A 16,874-nucleotide genomic window follows, 5' to 3' on the forward strand; every position below is an offset into this window, starting at 1 on the left:
GTATTTGTCAGTGAATCTGCTTCATTAAGGAGACCTGGAACAAAGGGAGAGAGTGGAAAAAAGTGTTTCTGAGGGAATCCAGGCAGGTGCAGGTGGTGGGAGGTGGAATGGGGCTGTGTGAGGATGGGAGCAGGGTCAGGAGGGGAGCCCAGCTGTGCTGCACCATGCTGGACATTTGTGCCGTGAGATGTTGATAATAAATTGGGTTTTACTGATGCTGGGTGTGTGTTCAGAGGGTCCTGGCAGGGAGGGGAGTGTGTGTTTCATTTATAACTATATCATTTGGGTGTCTGCAGGTGCCTTTGGGAGAGCTGGAGAGCTAAAGTGTGTGTGTGTGTGTGTGTGTGTGTGTGTGTGTGTTCATAGATGTTCATGGGCTTGTGGAGAGGATCTGGCAGCAGAAATTAGGTCACTCTCTCCAAAATGCCCTTTTGGACAAGACCTGGTTTTGGGTCACTGATGGATTTCCCCATCCTCTCCAGGTGCTGAGTCCTGCCTGCTCCCTGGTTTTGGCCCCTGGGTCCAGCCAGGGCCACCAGCAGCTTCCCTGTGTCCCATAATGTACTCAGGACACAGAGCTTGTCCTTCCATCCCTCCCTGTCAGATCCAGGGCTTACTCACTGGAAGAGATGCAGAGCCAGAGCTGTTCTTTTGCAGGCAGCTTGTTACTGCAGGGCAGGTGATTCATCCATCAGGGCTGGTCTAATCTGGCACCCGGGCCATGGTGGGGCTGGCTGTCCCCAGTGGGCTCCCTGCAGTGCTGGCCAGATGCTGCCATCCCTCCCCAAGTGTCCCCTGCCTTTTATGGGTTATATACAATTATAAAAAAATGTGATTATGAGTTTTGCAGTACGCCCTCAGCTGGGATCCATGTGTTGGCACTGCTGATGTCACCCTGTTTTTTTAAGATTTTCTGAGTCTTCTGATATTGACATTCTTGTAGTGAACTTTCTCACACACTTTCTGTAAATTACTCATTGTTTTACATTCCTTTATAGAAGGAGAGAGAGTTAATAAACTGTTGGTTTGACCAGTGTCATTGCAGAGGTGGCACTGTCACCCTCCAATCCGCTGTCACTTTTAGAAAACTATAAATGTTAGAGTCAAAAAATAAACTTCCCTTTTTTCCTTCACCTTAAGAACAGTAGTGTGTGCTTGTGTTCTTTGGTGTGCTATAGTGACAGGCTGGCTCTGGGATGTGAGAGCAGGAGCCCCATACAGGGGCAAGGAAGGGCAGGCAGGGGTCCCTGGCAGAGCTGTGTGGGTGGAAAATGATCTGCTCCGTGCCATGTGTCAGAAGGCAGGTAATTAATGACTGCTCTTCACTGCCACAATTAAAAGGAGCTGCTGAGGCTGGCAGTGCCTGCCTGCACTGAGCCTGGCTCCTCCAGCCCCTCCAGAAGCTGATGAAAGTGAAGTTTGCTCCCAGCTTGCTCTGAGCATCACACCAGGCTCTCATGAGCTGCCGCCCCTGTCAGGGCTCTGTGTTGAAGTGAAGCTCCCCTAATGGAATGATGGCCACACAGAACTGATCCTGCAGAGCTCTGCCCTCACCCTGCTCCTCTCACAGGTGGCACTTGAACGCTTCCCAGCAAGGTTAATATTTTAATGTGCTTAATGGCTCGTTCCAGCTCGCCAGCCCTTCCTGGGCTCTGGCAGGGGTCATCCATTATGCCAGGCTTTGGAGAGCCAGTTTCCCATTCCCATCCTCAGCCTTCCCCAGGGCAGGAGGTTGCTTTGTGCTTCCAAGTTTTAATTAAAGCATGACAAGCTGCCCTTGCCAGCCCCAGCCTGGTGCCATGTGGGATGAGCCAATGTCTCCTGACAGAATTCTGTCTCTCTGGAGCAATCCTGTGCAAGGACCCAGCCCAGAATCTCCTTTCCACCACCTAAAGTAGCTCCTCACCTTCTCCTTCCAGGCATGTGGGTTGTGTGGTGGCTCAGTGGAGAAGCCAGGAGGGAGGATGGGATCATGGTTCTCCTTGCTGTCCACCCACGATGAGAAACCCCCTGGGAGGACCAGATGGGGCTGAGCTTTAGGGGTGGGTGGTGGGGGAGCTGTCACGGTTTGTTGGTTTTGGCTTTTCTAAAATAATTCTCCCTACATTAATAAACAGTGAGGTTAGTTAGTAAATAATATCTCCTTCCTCCCCTCCCCATCTCTCCAGCAGAAATATGAGCCCTGATCTAATATATCCTGCCTTTCTCACTCCCTCATTTCAGAGGAGCTGCAGATCCTGGAGGAAACAGAGTGCTAATAGAAAACGGCCTCTAAAGAGATTTGAAACATGACCAAGAAAGGACAGAGGGAGATTCGTCTCCAAATATGCTGGAAAATCTAGGAGGTGGGCCAAGAAAGGGAGAGTTTCAGGAGCTTGATTGTTACCAGTGAAAAGTTAATTGGGAAGCATTAATTGGGGTGAGAGATGGCAGCACAGACATGAATTTGCTATGTGGGACACCACAGTGAGCACAGAGCTGCCCCAGTGCTGAGGTAACTCATCCACCCCAGCCCATGGGCATGTGACAATTTACTATTTCTCACTGCTTTTAATGGTGTTTCCCTTATTGACAGTCCCAACTTTTGGAATCCTGTGATTGCCTTGAAATCCTCAATCTAAAAAAAACAATCATGCTGTCAATCCTGCATAGGGCTTTATTTGGGCTTGGTCTCTGAGGAGTTTCTAGCCCTTGAGTTTGCAGGGAAAAAGCTTGGTTATACCCTAAAGCAAATTTAGGGGAGGAAAATATTAAAAAAAGAAAAAGAAAAACAAAAAACGACAAAGCAGCACAGCAATTGATTTATTTTTAAAATCTCATCATTTGGCTGCCAGTCGCATTATATTCTTTTTTAATGCCTGACTCATGATTTCAGTGCTGGCAGGGCTGTGTGCGTGAGTGTGACGGCGTGTGAGCTCAGGGGCCCTCTGCTGATAGAGAACGCAGGGCTGCTTCCAGGCAGCACCACCGTGGCCCTCCAGGGCTGATGAATATTCCTCTACTGCTGTTTCATTGCCAGGCAGATTATTTTCACATTAAACAGCCCCAAAAAGGGACAGGAGAGATGGGCATCGGGTCATTGTGCTGATGGCTGAGCAGGAGAGAGGCTCAAGGGGAGTAAACCAAGCTGTGACTCCCAGCTTTGCCTCAGGGGTATTGAGGTCAGAGGGGTCAGGGTTAATTTGCAGCCTGCTGTGGGTAAAGATCTAATAAACAGCCTGTGGAGGTCAAGTCTGTCACTATCAGTGCCTTGTTCTGTGACCTCCCTCCCTCTCTGATCACTTTGTCTCTCTCCTGTCAGGTGATGGGCTCTGTTGCCCAGGATGCACTGTGGGTATTGGTTAACATATAAACTGTGCTTTGAGGATGAAAAAAATATCTTGGAGATGCTTAAAGCTCTTGACAAGCATGTGTGTTCCTTTTGCAGGAATCCAGCAGAAGGCAGAGTGCCTGAATGCTTTGTCACAGGCAAAATCTGCTGCGTGTGCAGCTCTGAGAGGCAGGGCTGGGAGCTTCCCAAGGCTTCACAGGGCCTTGGAATTATTCCTGGGTGCTCATGCTGCTTGCTTGAAGGGTGTCACAGCACAGCAGTGCCTGGGGCTTTGCCCATCATGGGCTGGAGCAGAGCAGCAGAGCTGTGCCTGCACCCATCCCTGTGTTATCTGCTCCACATCCCAGCAAGCACAAAGCCAAGTTCCAGGTGTCTTTCCAGCTTTGCCAGTGTGGCAGCAGCTCTCTGGCCACAGAGAGAAACACAGCTTTCCCAGGCATTGTTCTGTGAGGAGATCAGAGAAAAGAATGAGAAACAATTCTTAACTTAACCTGCTGCACTTATTGTTGTCCACATGTGGAATGTGCTATGGAGATCTGTTTACCAAACAAATGTTCTTAATGTTCTTAATTAGCCAATGGAGGTGGTGTTTGGACTGGAGGACTAATTAGGTCCGGGTGTATCACAACTATCTATAAAACCAATGGGTTTCATAATAATTATGAATAATTAATAGATTGATCAGTCTTCTGTGAATCATGGAGTCAATGCTAATTATTACCTGGCTGGGGGCCTGTGACGACATGGCAGTGTCACTGGGGTGGATGTGGGTGATGATGATGATGCTGGGTGGTGGGATCTGGATGCTCAAGGAGGTTTTGCCCAGCTATGAAACATTCAAGAAGAGTTTTATGGCTATGGATTTGCTGTTGTCTAGTGTAGGGTTGAATTCACACCCAGCTCTATGCTACTAATAAAGCATCTCCCAGTTGCTAATTTGCATAAAACTGGTGGATGGTATCTTTGAAACTCCATGACTGGTTGATTCTGTGAAGGATGCCAAAGTTATGCAGCAAGTTCATTGTACTGCATAATCACAAACCCCCAATTTCCTTGGGAAGTGTGAAAAACGCCAATCACTTATTTAAAAAAATTTAAAAGTTTAATAGTAATAAAATGGTTTTAAAAATAGGAATATAATTAGAGAAATAAAAATTTGGACAATTAGGATTTAGGACAATAGGAGACAATAAAAGCAAAGACTTATGGGCAGTCTGGGTACCTCTTTCTGGGTAAAATAAGCCCAAAAAAGCCCACACATTAACAGAGGATTAACCCTTAAAAACAATCACCTGTTGCAAATTCATACACCTCATACATGATGCATAAATTCCATTCAAACAAAGGATTCTGTCTGGTCAGAATCAACTTCTTCCTCTGAATCCTGACTGCTCTTCAGGGCTGAGTGAGGCAGGAAGACGTTAGTTGCTTCTGATAATGGAGCAATAAATTCTCTTTCTCTGAAAGATTTAGGTGTCCTGTGGCTGCTACTCGCTGTGAATCCTCTCTTAAAAAAAGTATCTTACATAGCATAGTTTCTATTTTAACGTTATGTTATAACCTAAAACTATATTTAACATACTGCTGAAGAAAATTCATACAACATCACTCTCTAACATAACACATACAATATTCATTTTAATATTTGTGAATAAAAGCAAATATAAAAATACACATTTTTCGCAGGAAGTTTCCTTTGGCTCGGTATCTCTAAGCAGGGATTTTAGCAGAGCAGCTCTCTGTGCATTGCCCTTTCCTGCCAGCCCTAACGGTGCTTTTCTCTCCAAGGGAAGAAGCGATGCTGTCCACCTACTTCGAGACCATCAATGACCTGCTCTCCTCCTTCGGGCCCGTCCGCGACTGCTCCCGCAACAACGGCGGCTGCACCCGCAACTTCAAGTGTGTGTCGGACCGCAAGGTGGACTCCACGGGCTGCGTGGTACGTGCTGGGGCTCTGGGGTACATAATGGGGCTGTGGGATGGATGCTGGGGCTGTGGGGTGAGTACTGAGGCTGTAGGGTAGATGCTGGAGCTGTGCAGTGAGTGCTGGGGCTGTGGGGTGGGTGCTGGGGCTGTGGGGTGGGTGCTGGGGCTGTGGGGTAGGTGCTGGGGCTGTGGGGTGGGTGCTGGGGCTGTGGGGTGAGTACTGAGGCTGTGGGATGGGTGCTGGGACTGTAGGGTAGGTGGTGGAATTGTGGGATGGGGTGCTGGGGCTGTGGGGTGAGTACTGAGGCTGTAGGGTAGATGCTGGGGCTATGCAGTGAGTGCTGGGGCTGTGGGGTAGGTGCTGGAGCTGTGGGATGGGTGCTGGGGCTGTGCAGTGAGTGCTGGGGCTGTGGGGTAGGTGCTGGAGCTGTGGGATGGGTGCTGGGGCTGTGGAGTGGGTACTGGGGCTGTAGGGCTGGTATTGGAGCTTTGAGGTACATACTGGGGCTGTGGGGTTGGTACTGGGGCTGTGGGGTACATACTGGGGCTGTGGGGTTGGTACTGGGGCTGTGGGATGGGTGCTGGGGCTGTGGGGTACATACTGGGGCTGTGGGGTGGGTGCTGGGGCTGTGGGGTACATACTGGGGCTGTGGGATATGTGCTGGGGTTGTGGGGCACATACTGGGGCTGTGAGGTGGGTACTGGGGCTGTGGGGCACATACTGGGGCTGTGGGGTTGGTACTGGGGCTGTGGGGTTGGTACTGGGGCTGTGGAGGAGGTACTGGTGCTATGGGATAGGTACTGGGGCTGTGTGCTAGGTGCTAGAGCTGTGGGCTGAGTGCTGGGGCTGTAAGGTAGGTGCTGGAGCTGTGTGGTATGTACTGGGGCTGTAGGATAAGTTTTGAGCTGTAGGGTACATTCTGGGGCTTTGAAGTACATACTGAGGCTGTGGGGTAGGTGTTGGAGCTTTGGGGTAGTTGCTGAGGCTGTGGAGTGAGTACTGAGACTGTAGGGTTGGTATTGGGGCTTTGAGGTACATACTGGGGCTGTGTGGTATATATTGAGTCTGTGGGGTACATACTGGGACTGTGGAGTTGGTATTGGGGCTGTGGGGTACATATTGGGGCTGTGGGGTACATACTGAGGCTTTGGGGTTGGTACTGGGGCTGTAGGGTCCTCAGGGCTGTCCTCTGGTTTGGGGACAAGCCAGAAGGAGATGTGACCTGCTCCTGCTTCCTGTGGCTGAGGGGATGTGTGTGCCAAAGCTCTGAATCATAGAATCCTAGAAGGATTTGAGCTGGAGAGGACCTTAAAGGTGATCTTGTGCTATCCCCCTGCCATGGGCAGGGACACCTTCCGCTGACCAGGTTACCCAGGGCCTGGCTGTGAACAGTTCCAGGGAGCTGTTCCCAGGCACTGGTGATGCCCAGAGGGGTTTTGCTGTGCTTCCAGCTGGGAGCAGCAGAGCTCAGCACCTCACCCAGACATCAAAGCCATCCCTTCCCTGCCTGAGGAGCCTGTGTGAATCCATGCAGAGACACAGGGCAGAGCCTTGGGAAGTGGGGCAAAGCTGGAGCATCCCTTTGTGTCTTTTGTTGAAGGCCCTGCCTGCCTTGGTGACCCCAGAACTGTCACCCCTTCCACCATCCCCTCCACCACACATTCACTGCTCCCCTGGAACCCCTCACACTGCAGACAGGGCCCCCTCTCCACATCCCTCTTGTCTCAGCAGAGACAGGAGGTAAGTGTCTCTTTATTTATTGAAGATGTTTGTACACGGCAGCTGGGAAAGGTCAGCCTGGAGCCGTGCTGTCCCGGGGGGGAGGCGTTTTCATTATCCCCTTCTCAGGTTGCTTGTTAAGGCCATTTAGCATGACAGTCTGATGTGTCACCAGCAACCTGGTGCCGCCTCCCGCTTGATGCTCCTCTCCCCTTCCTCCTTTCTTTTCCCATTGCTGTTTTTTTTCTTTACCCCCTTTTCCAGGTAACAACTGCCTTTCTAGTCTTTTGGGGTGTTTTCTCCCTTTTTTGGAGTGTTTTCTCCCTTTTTTGGGGTGTTTTTCCCCATTTTTTGGGTGTTATTTTGCTCTGAATGCCAATATCCTTGCCCAGGCACTGTCAGAAGCAATCAGGGCTCTGATCACCTCACGCCTCTGGGAAGTGGTGCCTCTTTTTAAAGTCAGGACATATTAAGATAGAAGCTGTCAATAAATTACAGTCCTAGTGGTGGCATGTGGAGAGGCAGAAAAGGAAAACCGTGTTACTTGGGGAAAACAGAGCCCAGCTTCTGTAATGCCTGACTGAGGCTGTGTCTAAATAGAATGGAGCATATACAGTGAGGAGACAAGGGAGGAGCAGCAGGAGCATTCTCCTGGAGGGCTTCCCCTGCCTGTGGGTGACAGGGGACACTTGGGGACACAGGAACCCTCATGCTGTGCATCACAGCAGGCTCCTGGGGCCATGCATCCCATGGGGACAGCAGACAGTCTCTCCCCATTGTGTTCTTCACCCCTTTTTCTCCCCATTGCAGGAGCACCAGGTTGCTCTATCCCTCTCCAGCCTTGGGGTGAAGCTCCCCAGTGCCAGCCTGAGCACAGCAGAGCCCAGGGGTGTGTGGGGACAGCCACTGCATCCCACCCCAGCCCTTGTCTCCCTGCTTCCCTCTGGACTCCCCAGCCCATGCTGCTTCCCAGCTTTCCCAGCCCTGTGCAGTGTTTTATTCTCATCACCTCTTGCTGGTCACCTGTTGGGAAAGGTGGGGTGTGAGGAGAGGTGTGAGGAGGAGCTGTCCCCATGTCTCGGGATCTTTTGGGTTGCTGTGACCCCAAGATTGTTAAAAGTCTCTTTTCCCAGCCTGAGTGCTTGAAGAAGGAGTCAGGGCTCTTCATTTCTCAGTCTCAAGGTTGTTTATTGTTCCTTATCTATAAAATTCTTTCTCCTGCCCTGCCGAGGTCCATCCAGCAGGACAGTTCCAGGCACTCTGCCTGCCCCCAGGGCAGTGTTATGTCTTTATACTAAAAACTACGTGTACAATGTTTACAATTACTTCCCAATACCTATCACCTATGTTAGACAGTGAGCTTCTACTCTAAACCAATCCCAAAGTGCCACCATCACAGCAGAAGATGGAGGCCAAGAAGAAGAAGGAGAAAGGCTGGACACACCCAGATCCCTCCATCTTGCCTCCTGAACCCCCATACCAGAAACCCCAAAATCTACTTTTCCACCCCATAATAACTTCACTATTATTCTACCTGAACTGTTGTGGCTTGCTGATCTTCATCTAAGGTTGGTAATTTGCTCCACGTGTCATAATGAAACCCACAGGTGTTCTGGGCTCTGTGTCAGGGTCTCTGAGCTCCCTGGCAGGGGTCCTGGCCATGCTGGACAGCCAGAGGGATGTTCTGGGTTCCCACACCCACGTTTCTGACCGTGCTCCATGCTCCCATTGTCCAGGGAAAAGCCTAATGGGTGTCTGGCAGTACTGCCCCCAGCCCTGGGTGGTGCTCATGGTGCTGAGTGGGATCAGAGGGGCTGGGAGTGGAGCTCAGAGCTCACACAGGCTCGGTTTGAGACATTCTGGTACTTTCTTTGCCTATTCTTGCACTGCCCCTCCTCATCCCTGCTCCTGGAGCCTGCTGGGTGTGAGCTGGGCTTCCAGAGCAAGAAGGGATGGTGTCATGTGCTGCAGATTTTCAGGGATGTCAGTTAGTTTTGAAGCTGAACTGCTGTGAACTCAATTTGCCAATTTGGTAAGTGCTATGGGCAATATCGGGATGTAATTTAATTAAGCTATCCCCTTTTTATAGAGTTCAGGGAGCATTTGCCTACTAATTTTAGCACTAGGTTTGCTCCAGCTTTACTCTGGACACAGATTCACAAATCATGACATGTTGTTAATCTCTACCAGTCAACAGTTTATTAATTTGCTGAAGACCACAAAAGTATATAATCAGTGGTTCATCAATCAAGGCTAAATCCAACAAATGTTCCAGGCAGGTACTGAGCATAAAATATACATGCAGCCTTGTAAGCAATTAATACACCACAGAGCTGGAGCTGAGTGGCTCAACCAGGGAGCAGCACAAATCTCAAAGATTTCTTATTCCTTTTATATAGAATCATCATCTGTTACCAGTTCCTTCATGCCCTTAGTACAGCTTCCAGTAATTCTGCAAGGACTGGGATGTATTTATCTCTGGGATTTTAGTGGTGTGGGCTCTGCCATCACCTAATTGTTTGGCCTTAAAAGGTCTTGGTTGAAAATTGAAGGGTGGATTGCTTGTGCTGGAGCCGGGCTGTCTCTCCTTGGGCTGATTTTGGGGACAAATGAGTGAGTTGCTTTGCTCAGTTAAAATCCTCATTTTTAGGCATCACCTGAAGACCCTGAAACCTCTCCAGCAGGGCTCCCACCCATAGGGGTGACATCTCCCCACCTGCCCACCCCAATGGGATCCCTTTTTCCCCCATCTCGTGGTTTTCTGTTAGTTTTGTGTGCACCCAGTAGATGGCATGAGTGCATTAAGGGTTTCTGCAGTTCTTTTCTTATCGGAGGCCTTTTTTTATTCAGGTGATTTTAAGAATTGTCAGCTGCAACCTTGCCAAGACCTTGTCATGGCTATCTGGAGCCTTGTGTTTGAGCCCTAACATAACTAAACAGCTCTAGAAACCTTCTTCTATGCTGCCTTTTCTTGCTGCACTCCTGATCTGCTGATGGATATGGTCAAGCTGTGGGGATTTCCCAAGAAAACCAAATCCCAGTGAATTTCTCTGAGTCCAGTGACTCCACACATTGAGTCCCACGTGTGTTTTGCACCATCTTTCAGGGATCACAGCAAACCAGGAGAAAGCGTGCTAGAGGAATAATTCAGATATATCCTATAAAGGGAATATTGCTGAACTTTTCTGCTGGCACTGTGGTAGCTGCACAGCCTGGAGGGAGGATGCTGAAGGAGGGAAAATGCTTAACCCTCATGTGTTGGTGATTTATAATTTGAGATGAAAACCTGTGAATTGGCCCTGAGAGACTGAAGGAAACACCTGCATCATGGCTTAAATTCAGGTTTCCCCAGCTGTCTCTCAGATTGGCTTCGCTCCCTGGTGCCAGTGCTCTCACCACCTGAGGAGAAGGGGGGTTGCTTCCATTTATTATCCCATGACCAAGTGCATTTTTGAGCCTAGAAAGGCAGGATTGCAGCCTTATTGAAAATAAGATAGGTGAGATTTTTTCCCCAAAGGAACAGGAGCTTTGGTCTTAGCACATGAGTTGGGCAAGGAGGTGCTCTGTTCTCTCCCAGTGCATTTTGGCATCCTCAGTATCACTGCAGGAGGATGTAGCAGCAGGTCCAGCTGTCTGAGCCCGATGGGGTCTCCTCACTGTGAGGAGCACCTGGAGCAGCAGAAGGGCGTGAGCTGCCTCACTGGGGGTGAGGAAGGCACCTCGGGGTCCTGGGCCAAGAATTACCAGAATTAAATCCTTGTTTGATTAAGCTGTGAGAGCCTGATTGCAGCAGGGGGGCAGGGGTGTGGGCTGAGGGATCTGCAGCATCTGTGTGCCTGCAGAGGATGCTGAGTTAGTTCCTTAAGTCACATTAGAGTGCAAATGAGAGACAAGCATGCTGCATGTGGATGTGGAAGGGCTAAAGCAGGGCTGAGCTCCAGGAGCCATCCCACATTGGGAGCCCAGCCTAGGCACTGGGTGCAGTTCTGCACAGACATGAAACCCTGCTCATCCTCACAGGCTCAGGTGCCTCTGGCAGAGATTTATTTCTAGTCTGAGCAAGCAAACAGTGCTGTTAGCCTACAAGAATGACCTGAGCTGTTCCTCCCTGCAATGGTGGTGTCAGCCCATCACAAAGGAGGGGATTTGGCTCAGCAGGATGCAGGAGGGACAACATCTACCAGAGAGTCATTAATGAAGCTGTGGCTTGCAGTGACACTGGTGTGGTGTTGGTTCCAGCCTCTTTAGCCACAGAAGGAGGAGGAATTTGGCATGGTCCACACAGGCAATAAGCCTTAGCACAGCTTGTTTGGGGCTAATCCTTGCCTTGCTCTCTCCCACCTCAGAATGATGGGCTGCTCCTCACTGCTGCAGAGTGTGGCAGAGAAATGGCTTAATTTAGGAGGGTAAGCGATTTGGGGAGAAATGGGATTAGAAATGAAGGAGCAGAGCAGTGGTTCCTGCTTTCTACTCCTCTTTCCAGCACAAGTGCCATGGTTTTGCATGGGAGACATTTATGGAAGCCACTCAGAAGTGGTTTAGAGACATGGAGAGATTCTTTAAAATTATGTGGATGATGCTGAGGAATTTTTTTTCCTGGGGGGAAATGGGGTGATTGGGAGTTTCAGCAAAAACCAAATTGCTGTGCAGTAATCCCTCACATACATGAAAATACCAAAACACTTTGGTTCAAAACATTTCCTTTCTATAAAGGAGAGGGAAATGTTTAATTCCACCGTTATCATCTGGAGCTTTGTTTTATATTGCCTTATCCCAGTGTACAGCCTGAAATAAAAACAAAATTAGGTGATGGAAACCAAAACATTTCAACCTTGTCAAAATTAAATGCTCTCCTAATTTCCCAATGAGTTTTGAGATGTAATTGATGGAATCCCACAAAGCACTTAAGCTTCATCAAATCTGCATTTTTCTGACAGACAATTGTTCATTGAAAAATAAAAACTTACCCATCCCTGCCTTGAGAGGCACCTAGCTAATTATGGGAGAGATGCACACCAGGGGGGGAATATGAGGAAACCAGGCTCTCCTAATCCCTTTAAAGTCTCACTGGCTCCCAGGAGCAGGAGCTGACTCCTTTTTGCACTTTGTGGTTGGAAGCAGAAGCCCCCTGAGCTCAACAGCAAGCCCTCCTCCAAGGAACCTGTGGTTTTGGATTTTCTCTCATTAATCCAGGTAAATACCTGTGCTGAAAATGGGATTTGAGGAGGAAAGAGGAGGAGGCTGTTGGGGTCAGTGTTGGTGGTGGGTGGGAGCAAACCATCTACCTGCCTTTGCTTTGCACCTCGTGGGTAAGGGTGGCTGGTTAAAACAAGGGGAGCAGCTCGGGAAGCACCAGGGTGAGCTGGAGGTCTCTGCCTGCACAGGTTTGGATGATAAAAGCCGTGTTTAGACAATCAAAGCTCTGTTTTCTCCATTAGAGGCTTTTTCAGCAGTGTTCCTTGAGGGCTTGGCCAATGCCCCTCTGCTCCTCACCAGGCTGCGATGCTCCAGTCTGTGATCACAGCTGGCTGGGGCTGTGGGGTTGGTTTGGGATATGGGATTTGTTCTGTAGGCCGTGGCTGGGCACAACCTGATGGGTGAATCAGGTGGGACAGGGGTTGAATTTCTGTTTTTCCTGAAGGTTTTTGGAGGTGCCAGCTTCTGCTGTGACTGACAATGCCCTGACAGGCAGGATATGCCAGCACACCCCAAAACGGGCTGTGGGTGACTTGTGGAAGGGAAGCAGATTTCCTTGCTGCAGGAACACCTTTTCCTGTGTGCAAGGCATCCCACCAGCTGCTTGAAACAAATCCCTCCCTCTTGGGACTGATGTGAAGACACACACACACAGAGTGACTCTCAGAGTTCACTGGAATGGTGAGCAGGGTGAGGAGATGCTGCCTCATCTCCCCCATCCCACTTTCACAGCAAGACCAGGCTGAGAAGCACAAGCAGCATGAGGAGCCTGCAAGACAGATGGGTTTGATTTTTTCTGAGGCTAAAATAATGATTGATGATCTTTAAAGGGAAAAGGAAGCAGGGGAAAAGGAAGGAGGGGGGGAAAGAGTGGGAAGATAATGACTGTTATTTCAGAAAATGGTTGTAATGTTCCCCTCTGGGAAGGATGTTCCCCCCTCAGTGAGGTGTCAGGAAGGGTTTTGGGGTTGGTGGGGACATCCCTGCCCTGAGGAGGCTCTGGAGAGCCCTTTAGCAATCAGCATTTTGGCCCTGTTTTATCCAAATATTGGGAGAGGAGGGATAAATCTCACACACAGAGAACTGAGCAGCATACAGCCAGGCTCTGTCCTGCTGCTGCTGAGGAGCTTTGCTCACCAGGGGCTTTCTGGGTCAAGAAAACAAGGCAGTATAAGTTAAAATTGTCCATATATATTTATATATATATATATATGGACACAGAGGGGTTTACTGCATTTGTATCATTTCTGAGCTCCAACAAGCAAACAAACACATGCCAGTGCATAGACAGGAGCTCATTAAAATGCTGTACCTTAGCAGTGTCTGGGATTAATGTTTTTGTCTCACGCTGAGGAGGTTCCTCGGTGAGGACTCACACAAAGGGGGGTCATTAGGGCCTGTGGAAATGCTCCTCAGTGCTCTGTGGCACTGAGCCACCAGCTGATTGTGCTGCCCCAGGCCAGCAGTGCTGGGGATGCAGCCTGGGGTCCTGGGTCTCACTTCTGGAGGCATCCAGGTATGAGAATGGTGCCTGGAGCATCACGGGGAGTGGGGTTTGGTGGCAGCTTCCCTTCATCTGTACCCAGAGCATCACCTGCAGCGCCTGACACAGAAGGCTCTGACTAGAAGGCTGCTGTTGTTGAGAAAACAGAGTGGAATAACAAAAAGGGCAGTTTACTCTCTACAGAAACACTTAATAAAGTATTCTGGTTTTTTAAACTTAATAATGGAGGAGAGGAGCTGAGCTGAGCAGCTCTGGCAGGCAGCTCAGGTGGAGGAGAGCGGATGTGCTCCCACCTGGGGCATCTGTGTCAGGAATGATTTGCCTTCCAGTGACCCCTCACCCATTTTGCTGCTAATGAGCTTTGCAAACGAGAAAGTGAGCAAAGGCTCCTTTTTTACTTTACATGAGCAGGGGCTCGGCCAGGTATTTATTTTCCTAAGGCAGAGTCTCACACAGGTTCTGTTTCCTTCCCCCAGAGGTGATCCTCTGTGACCGTGTTCACAGGGGTCTTAGGATGAGGGAAGAGATGAGGATCTGACTCCATGTTTCAGAAGGCTTGATTTATTATTTTATGATATATATTACATTAAAACTATACTAAAAGAATAGAAGAAAGGATTTTATCAGAAGGCTAGCTAAGAATAGAAAAGGAAAGAATGATAGCAAAGGCTTGTGGCTCAGACTCTCTGTCCAAGCCAGCTGACTGTGATTGGCCATTAATTAGAAACATCCAACATGGGCCAATTACAGATGCACCTGTTGCATTCCACAGCAGCAGATAATCATTGTTCACATTTTGTTCCTGAGGCCTCTTAGCTTCTCAGGAGGCAAAATCCTAAGGAAAAGATTTTTCTTAAAAGATGTCTGTGACCATCCTCCTTTGTTGTGTTTGCTCTGGCCATGCTGGGGATGCTGCTGGTGCTGATGGCAGAGGAGCTGTGCCCAGTCCTGGTGGCAGGAGGTGCCACACACTGTGCTGGGGTGACAGCAATGGTCACAGTGGGCACAGGTGCATCCCAGTTTGTTCCAAACTACAGCCCTTGTGTGTTGGTGAAGCTGGATCTGGTAATTCCTTGGGCATGTAGCATCAGGCCCTGCCAAATCTGCCACTCTGTGGTGTCACCTTGGAGATGTCATTTAAAAGCGAAAAAAGCCTGTTTTGCAAAACAACAGATAAAAATAGCACTTCCTATTCAGCACATCCATTCCCTGGGAGTACTCAAAATTCATTTGCTGACTGCAATCACAGGAATAAGGACCTGTGTGTGCTCTGGGATGGGAGGGGATGGGCTGGTGTCCAACTGTGCCATCAGCCAAACCACATGGAGCTGCTGGTGGCTTCTTCTCCTCAGAGCCCTTGGCAGCAGCAGGGTCAGAGCATTGGAGCTGAGGGTCATGTTTAGCCTTCAGGACCTGTGCTATCAGTGCTAACACACAACAAGAAAAGAAAGTTTTCTTTTCCAGTGCCAAGAGCAATTTTCAGGGCTGTCTGTTGGCACAGAGAAATCAGTTCATTTCTGCAGAGATGGAGTGGATTTGCAGGATTGTGGAATTATATTTGTATGGTAACAGCTTCTCCTTGGGTTTTGAGCAGACCACGAGCTGGAGTCTCCCCCCCAGGCCTCCTTTTCCTCTCCCTAGTATGGATCAAGCACCAGACCCTTTTCCCAAGCTCTCAGCTATATTTCCTGGTCAGCTCCATGGATAAAGGGAGCTGGGAATTGGAAGTGAATGCAATATGAGTCTAACATGGTAAACCACAAACTGCTTTTCCTTTTCAATCTCTGTGTGGGATCCCTTTGCCTCTGTGGCTCAATAAATCCATGTGTGGATGAGGGTGTGCAGAGGTGTTTGCCCAGGACCTGCTGGGGCACCAGCTTTCCTCCCACCAGGCTGGGACGTGCCACCCGTGTTCTCCCAGACAGAGTTATTGACCCAGCTGCTTATTGATTTTGTAATCATTTTCCAACAGAGCCCCCCGTCCTGTGTCACTGCCAAGGCAGATTGCAAATTGAACTGCACCTAAATTGATGGGGCATTGATTAAAACTCACCGTAATTATTGGTTCTCTGCTGCCCAAGCCAGGCAAATCAATGTCAGCAAGAACAGATCTGCTCCTTTATAAAAGCACTGTGTACATAGTGAGTGCTGGCTTTCCAAGCCCATCCAGAAGCCCAAGCTGATCCATCAGGGAGTGAGGATTAGCACAAACTGCCTTTTTCCATGGACATTTCTGACTCCTGTGAGTAAGAACATAGTTGCACTTAAATGGACTTCGGTTTTCCCCCACTCTGATCTAGTGGTGGGACATCCCAGTGGGAAATCCTCTGCTCCAGGGGCAAGGAGGTGTGATACAAAGATTTATAAGCCCAGAAAAGCTGTGGCTGCCCCAGGAAGTATCCAAGGCCAGGCTGGAGAGGGCTTGGAGCAACCTGGGATAGTGGGAGGCATCCCTGCCCATGGCTGGGGAGTTGAGCTGATTTTTAAGGTCCCCTCCCACCCAAACCATTCTGTGATTTATTGTGCTCTGTAATTGCTTCATCCGCCTATCCATCCCTGCAAAACCCTCCATGGAGAGGCTGGTGCTGCCTGGCCAGTACAAATTGCCAAGTTTGCTGCTTCCCCTGGTTCTCCTGAGCAGGGACACATGCTGAGGTTTCACTCCCAAAGCTTTCTGTCCCTGGAGAGCTCCGTGCTGCAGCTGACTGGGGAGCCAGCTCTGCTCTGAGCAGGGATGGATGTGGAGAGACAGGAGTGCTTTCTTTTGCAAAAGCTGTGCTGAGCTATTTGCCTGCTGTAATTAATGACTATTAGGATGCGCAATTATGAACTGAAAGGAAACACATTTCGTGGTGGTTAAGAGCCAAAACTGGAGGAATATCCCAAGGGTGGCCTCAAGCAGAGCAGGAGGAAGGGAGGGAGGGCTTTGCTGACCCACTAACCCAGTCACAGGGAAAGAACCATCCTCTTCCTCTGTGGGCTGGAGAAGGTGCTGAGCTCAGCACACTTGGGTCTGTGCCAAGGCAAGAATTCCAAGTGACAGCTGTGACTGATCCTCTGGCTGTGCTCCTGCAGCTCCTGCTGCCTCTCAGTCCCATCCAGCTGCCTTCAGCACCCTGGAATATCCCACAGGATCTCCAGAGGGAACCTGGGCAGAACCCTGGCCCCCCAGTCCCTGTGGGTGTGGGGAGAGCAGC

The 16,874-nt window shown here is 49.5% G+C and overlaps 1 protein-coding gene across 3 annotated transcripts in view; it reads left to right on the top strand.

The window, feature by feature from the left end:
* Positions 1-16,874, top strand: part of ASTN2 (astrotactin 2) — a 354,980-nt gene that overhangs the window by 183,842 nt on the left and 154,264 nt on the right. For all 3 annotated transcript variants that reach the window (XM_064728027.1, XM_064728028.1, XM_064728029.1), the window contains exon 11: positions 5,120-5,270. In XM_064728027.1, coding sequence (XP_064584097.1) covers positions 5,120-5,270 — 151 coding nt within the window. The remainder of the gene's footprint in view (positions 1-5,119; positions 5,271-16,874) is intronic.

Source organism: Zonotrichia leucophrys, chromosome 17, assembly GCF_028769735.1.
Source record: "Zonotrichia leucophrys gambelii isolate GWCS_2022_RI chromosome 17, RI_Zleu_2.0, whole genome shotgun sequence".
NCBI lineage: Eukaryota > Metazoa > Chordata > Aves > Passeriformes > Passerellidae > Zonotrichia > Zonotrichia leucophrys.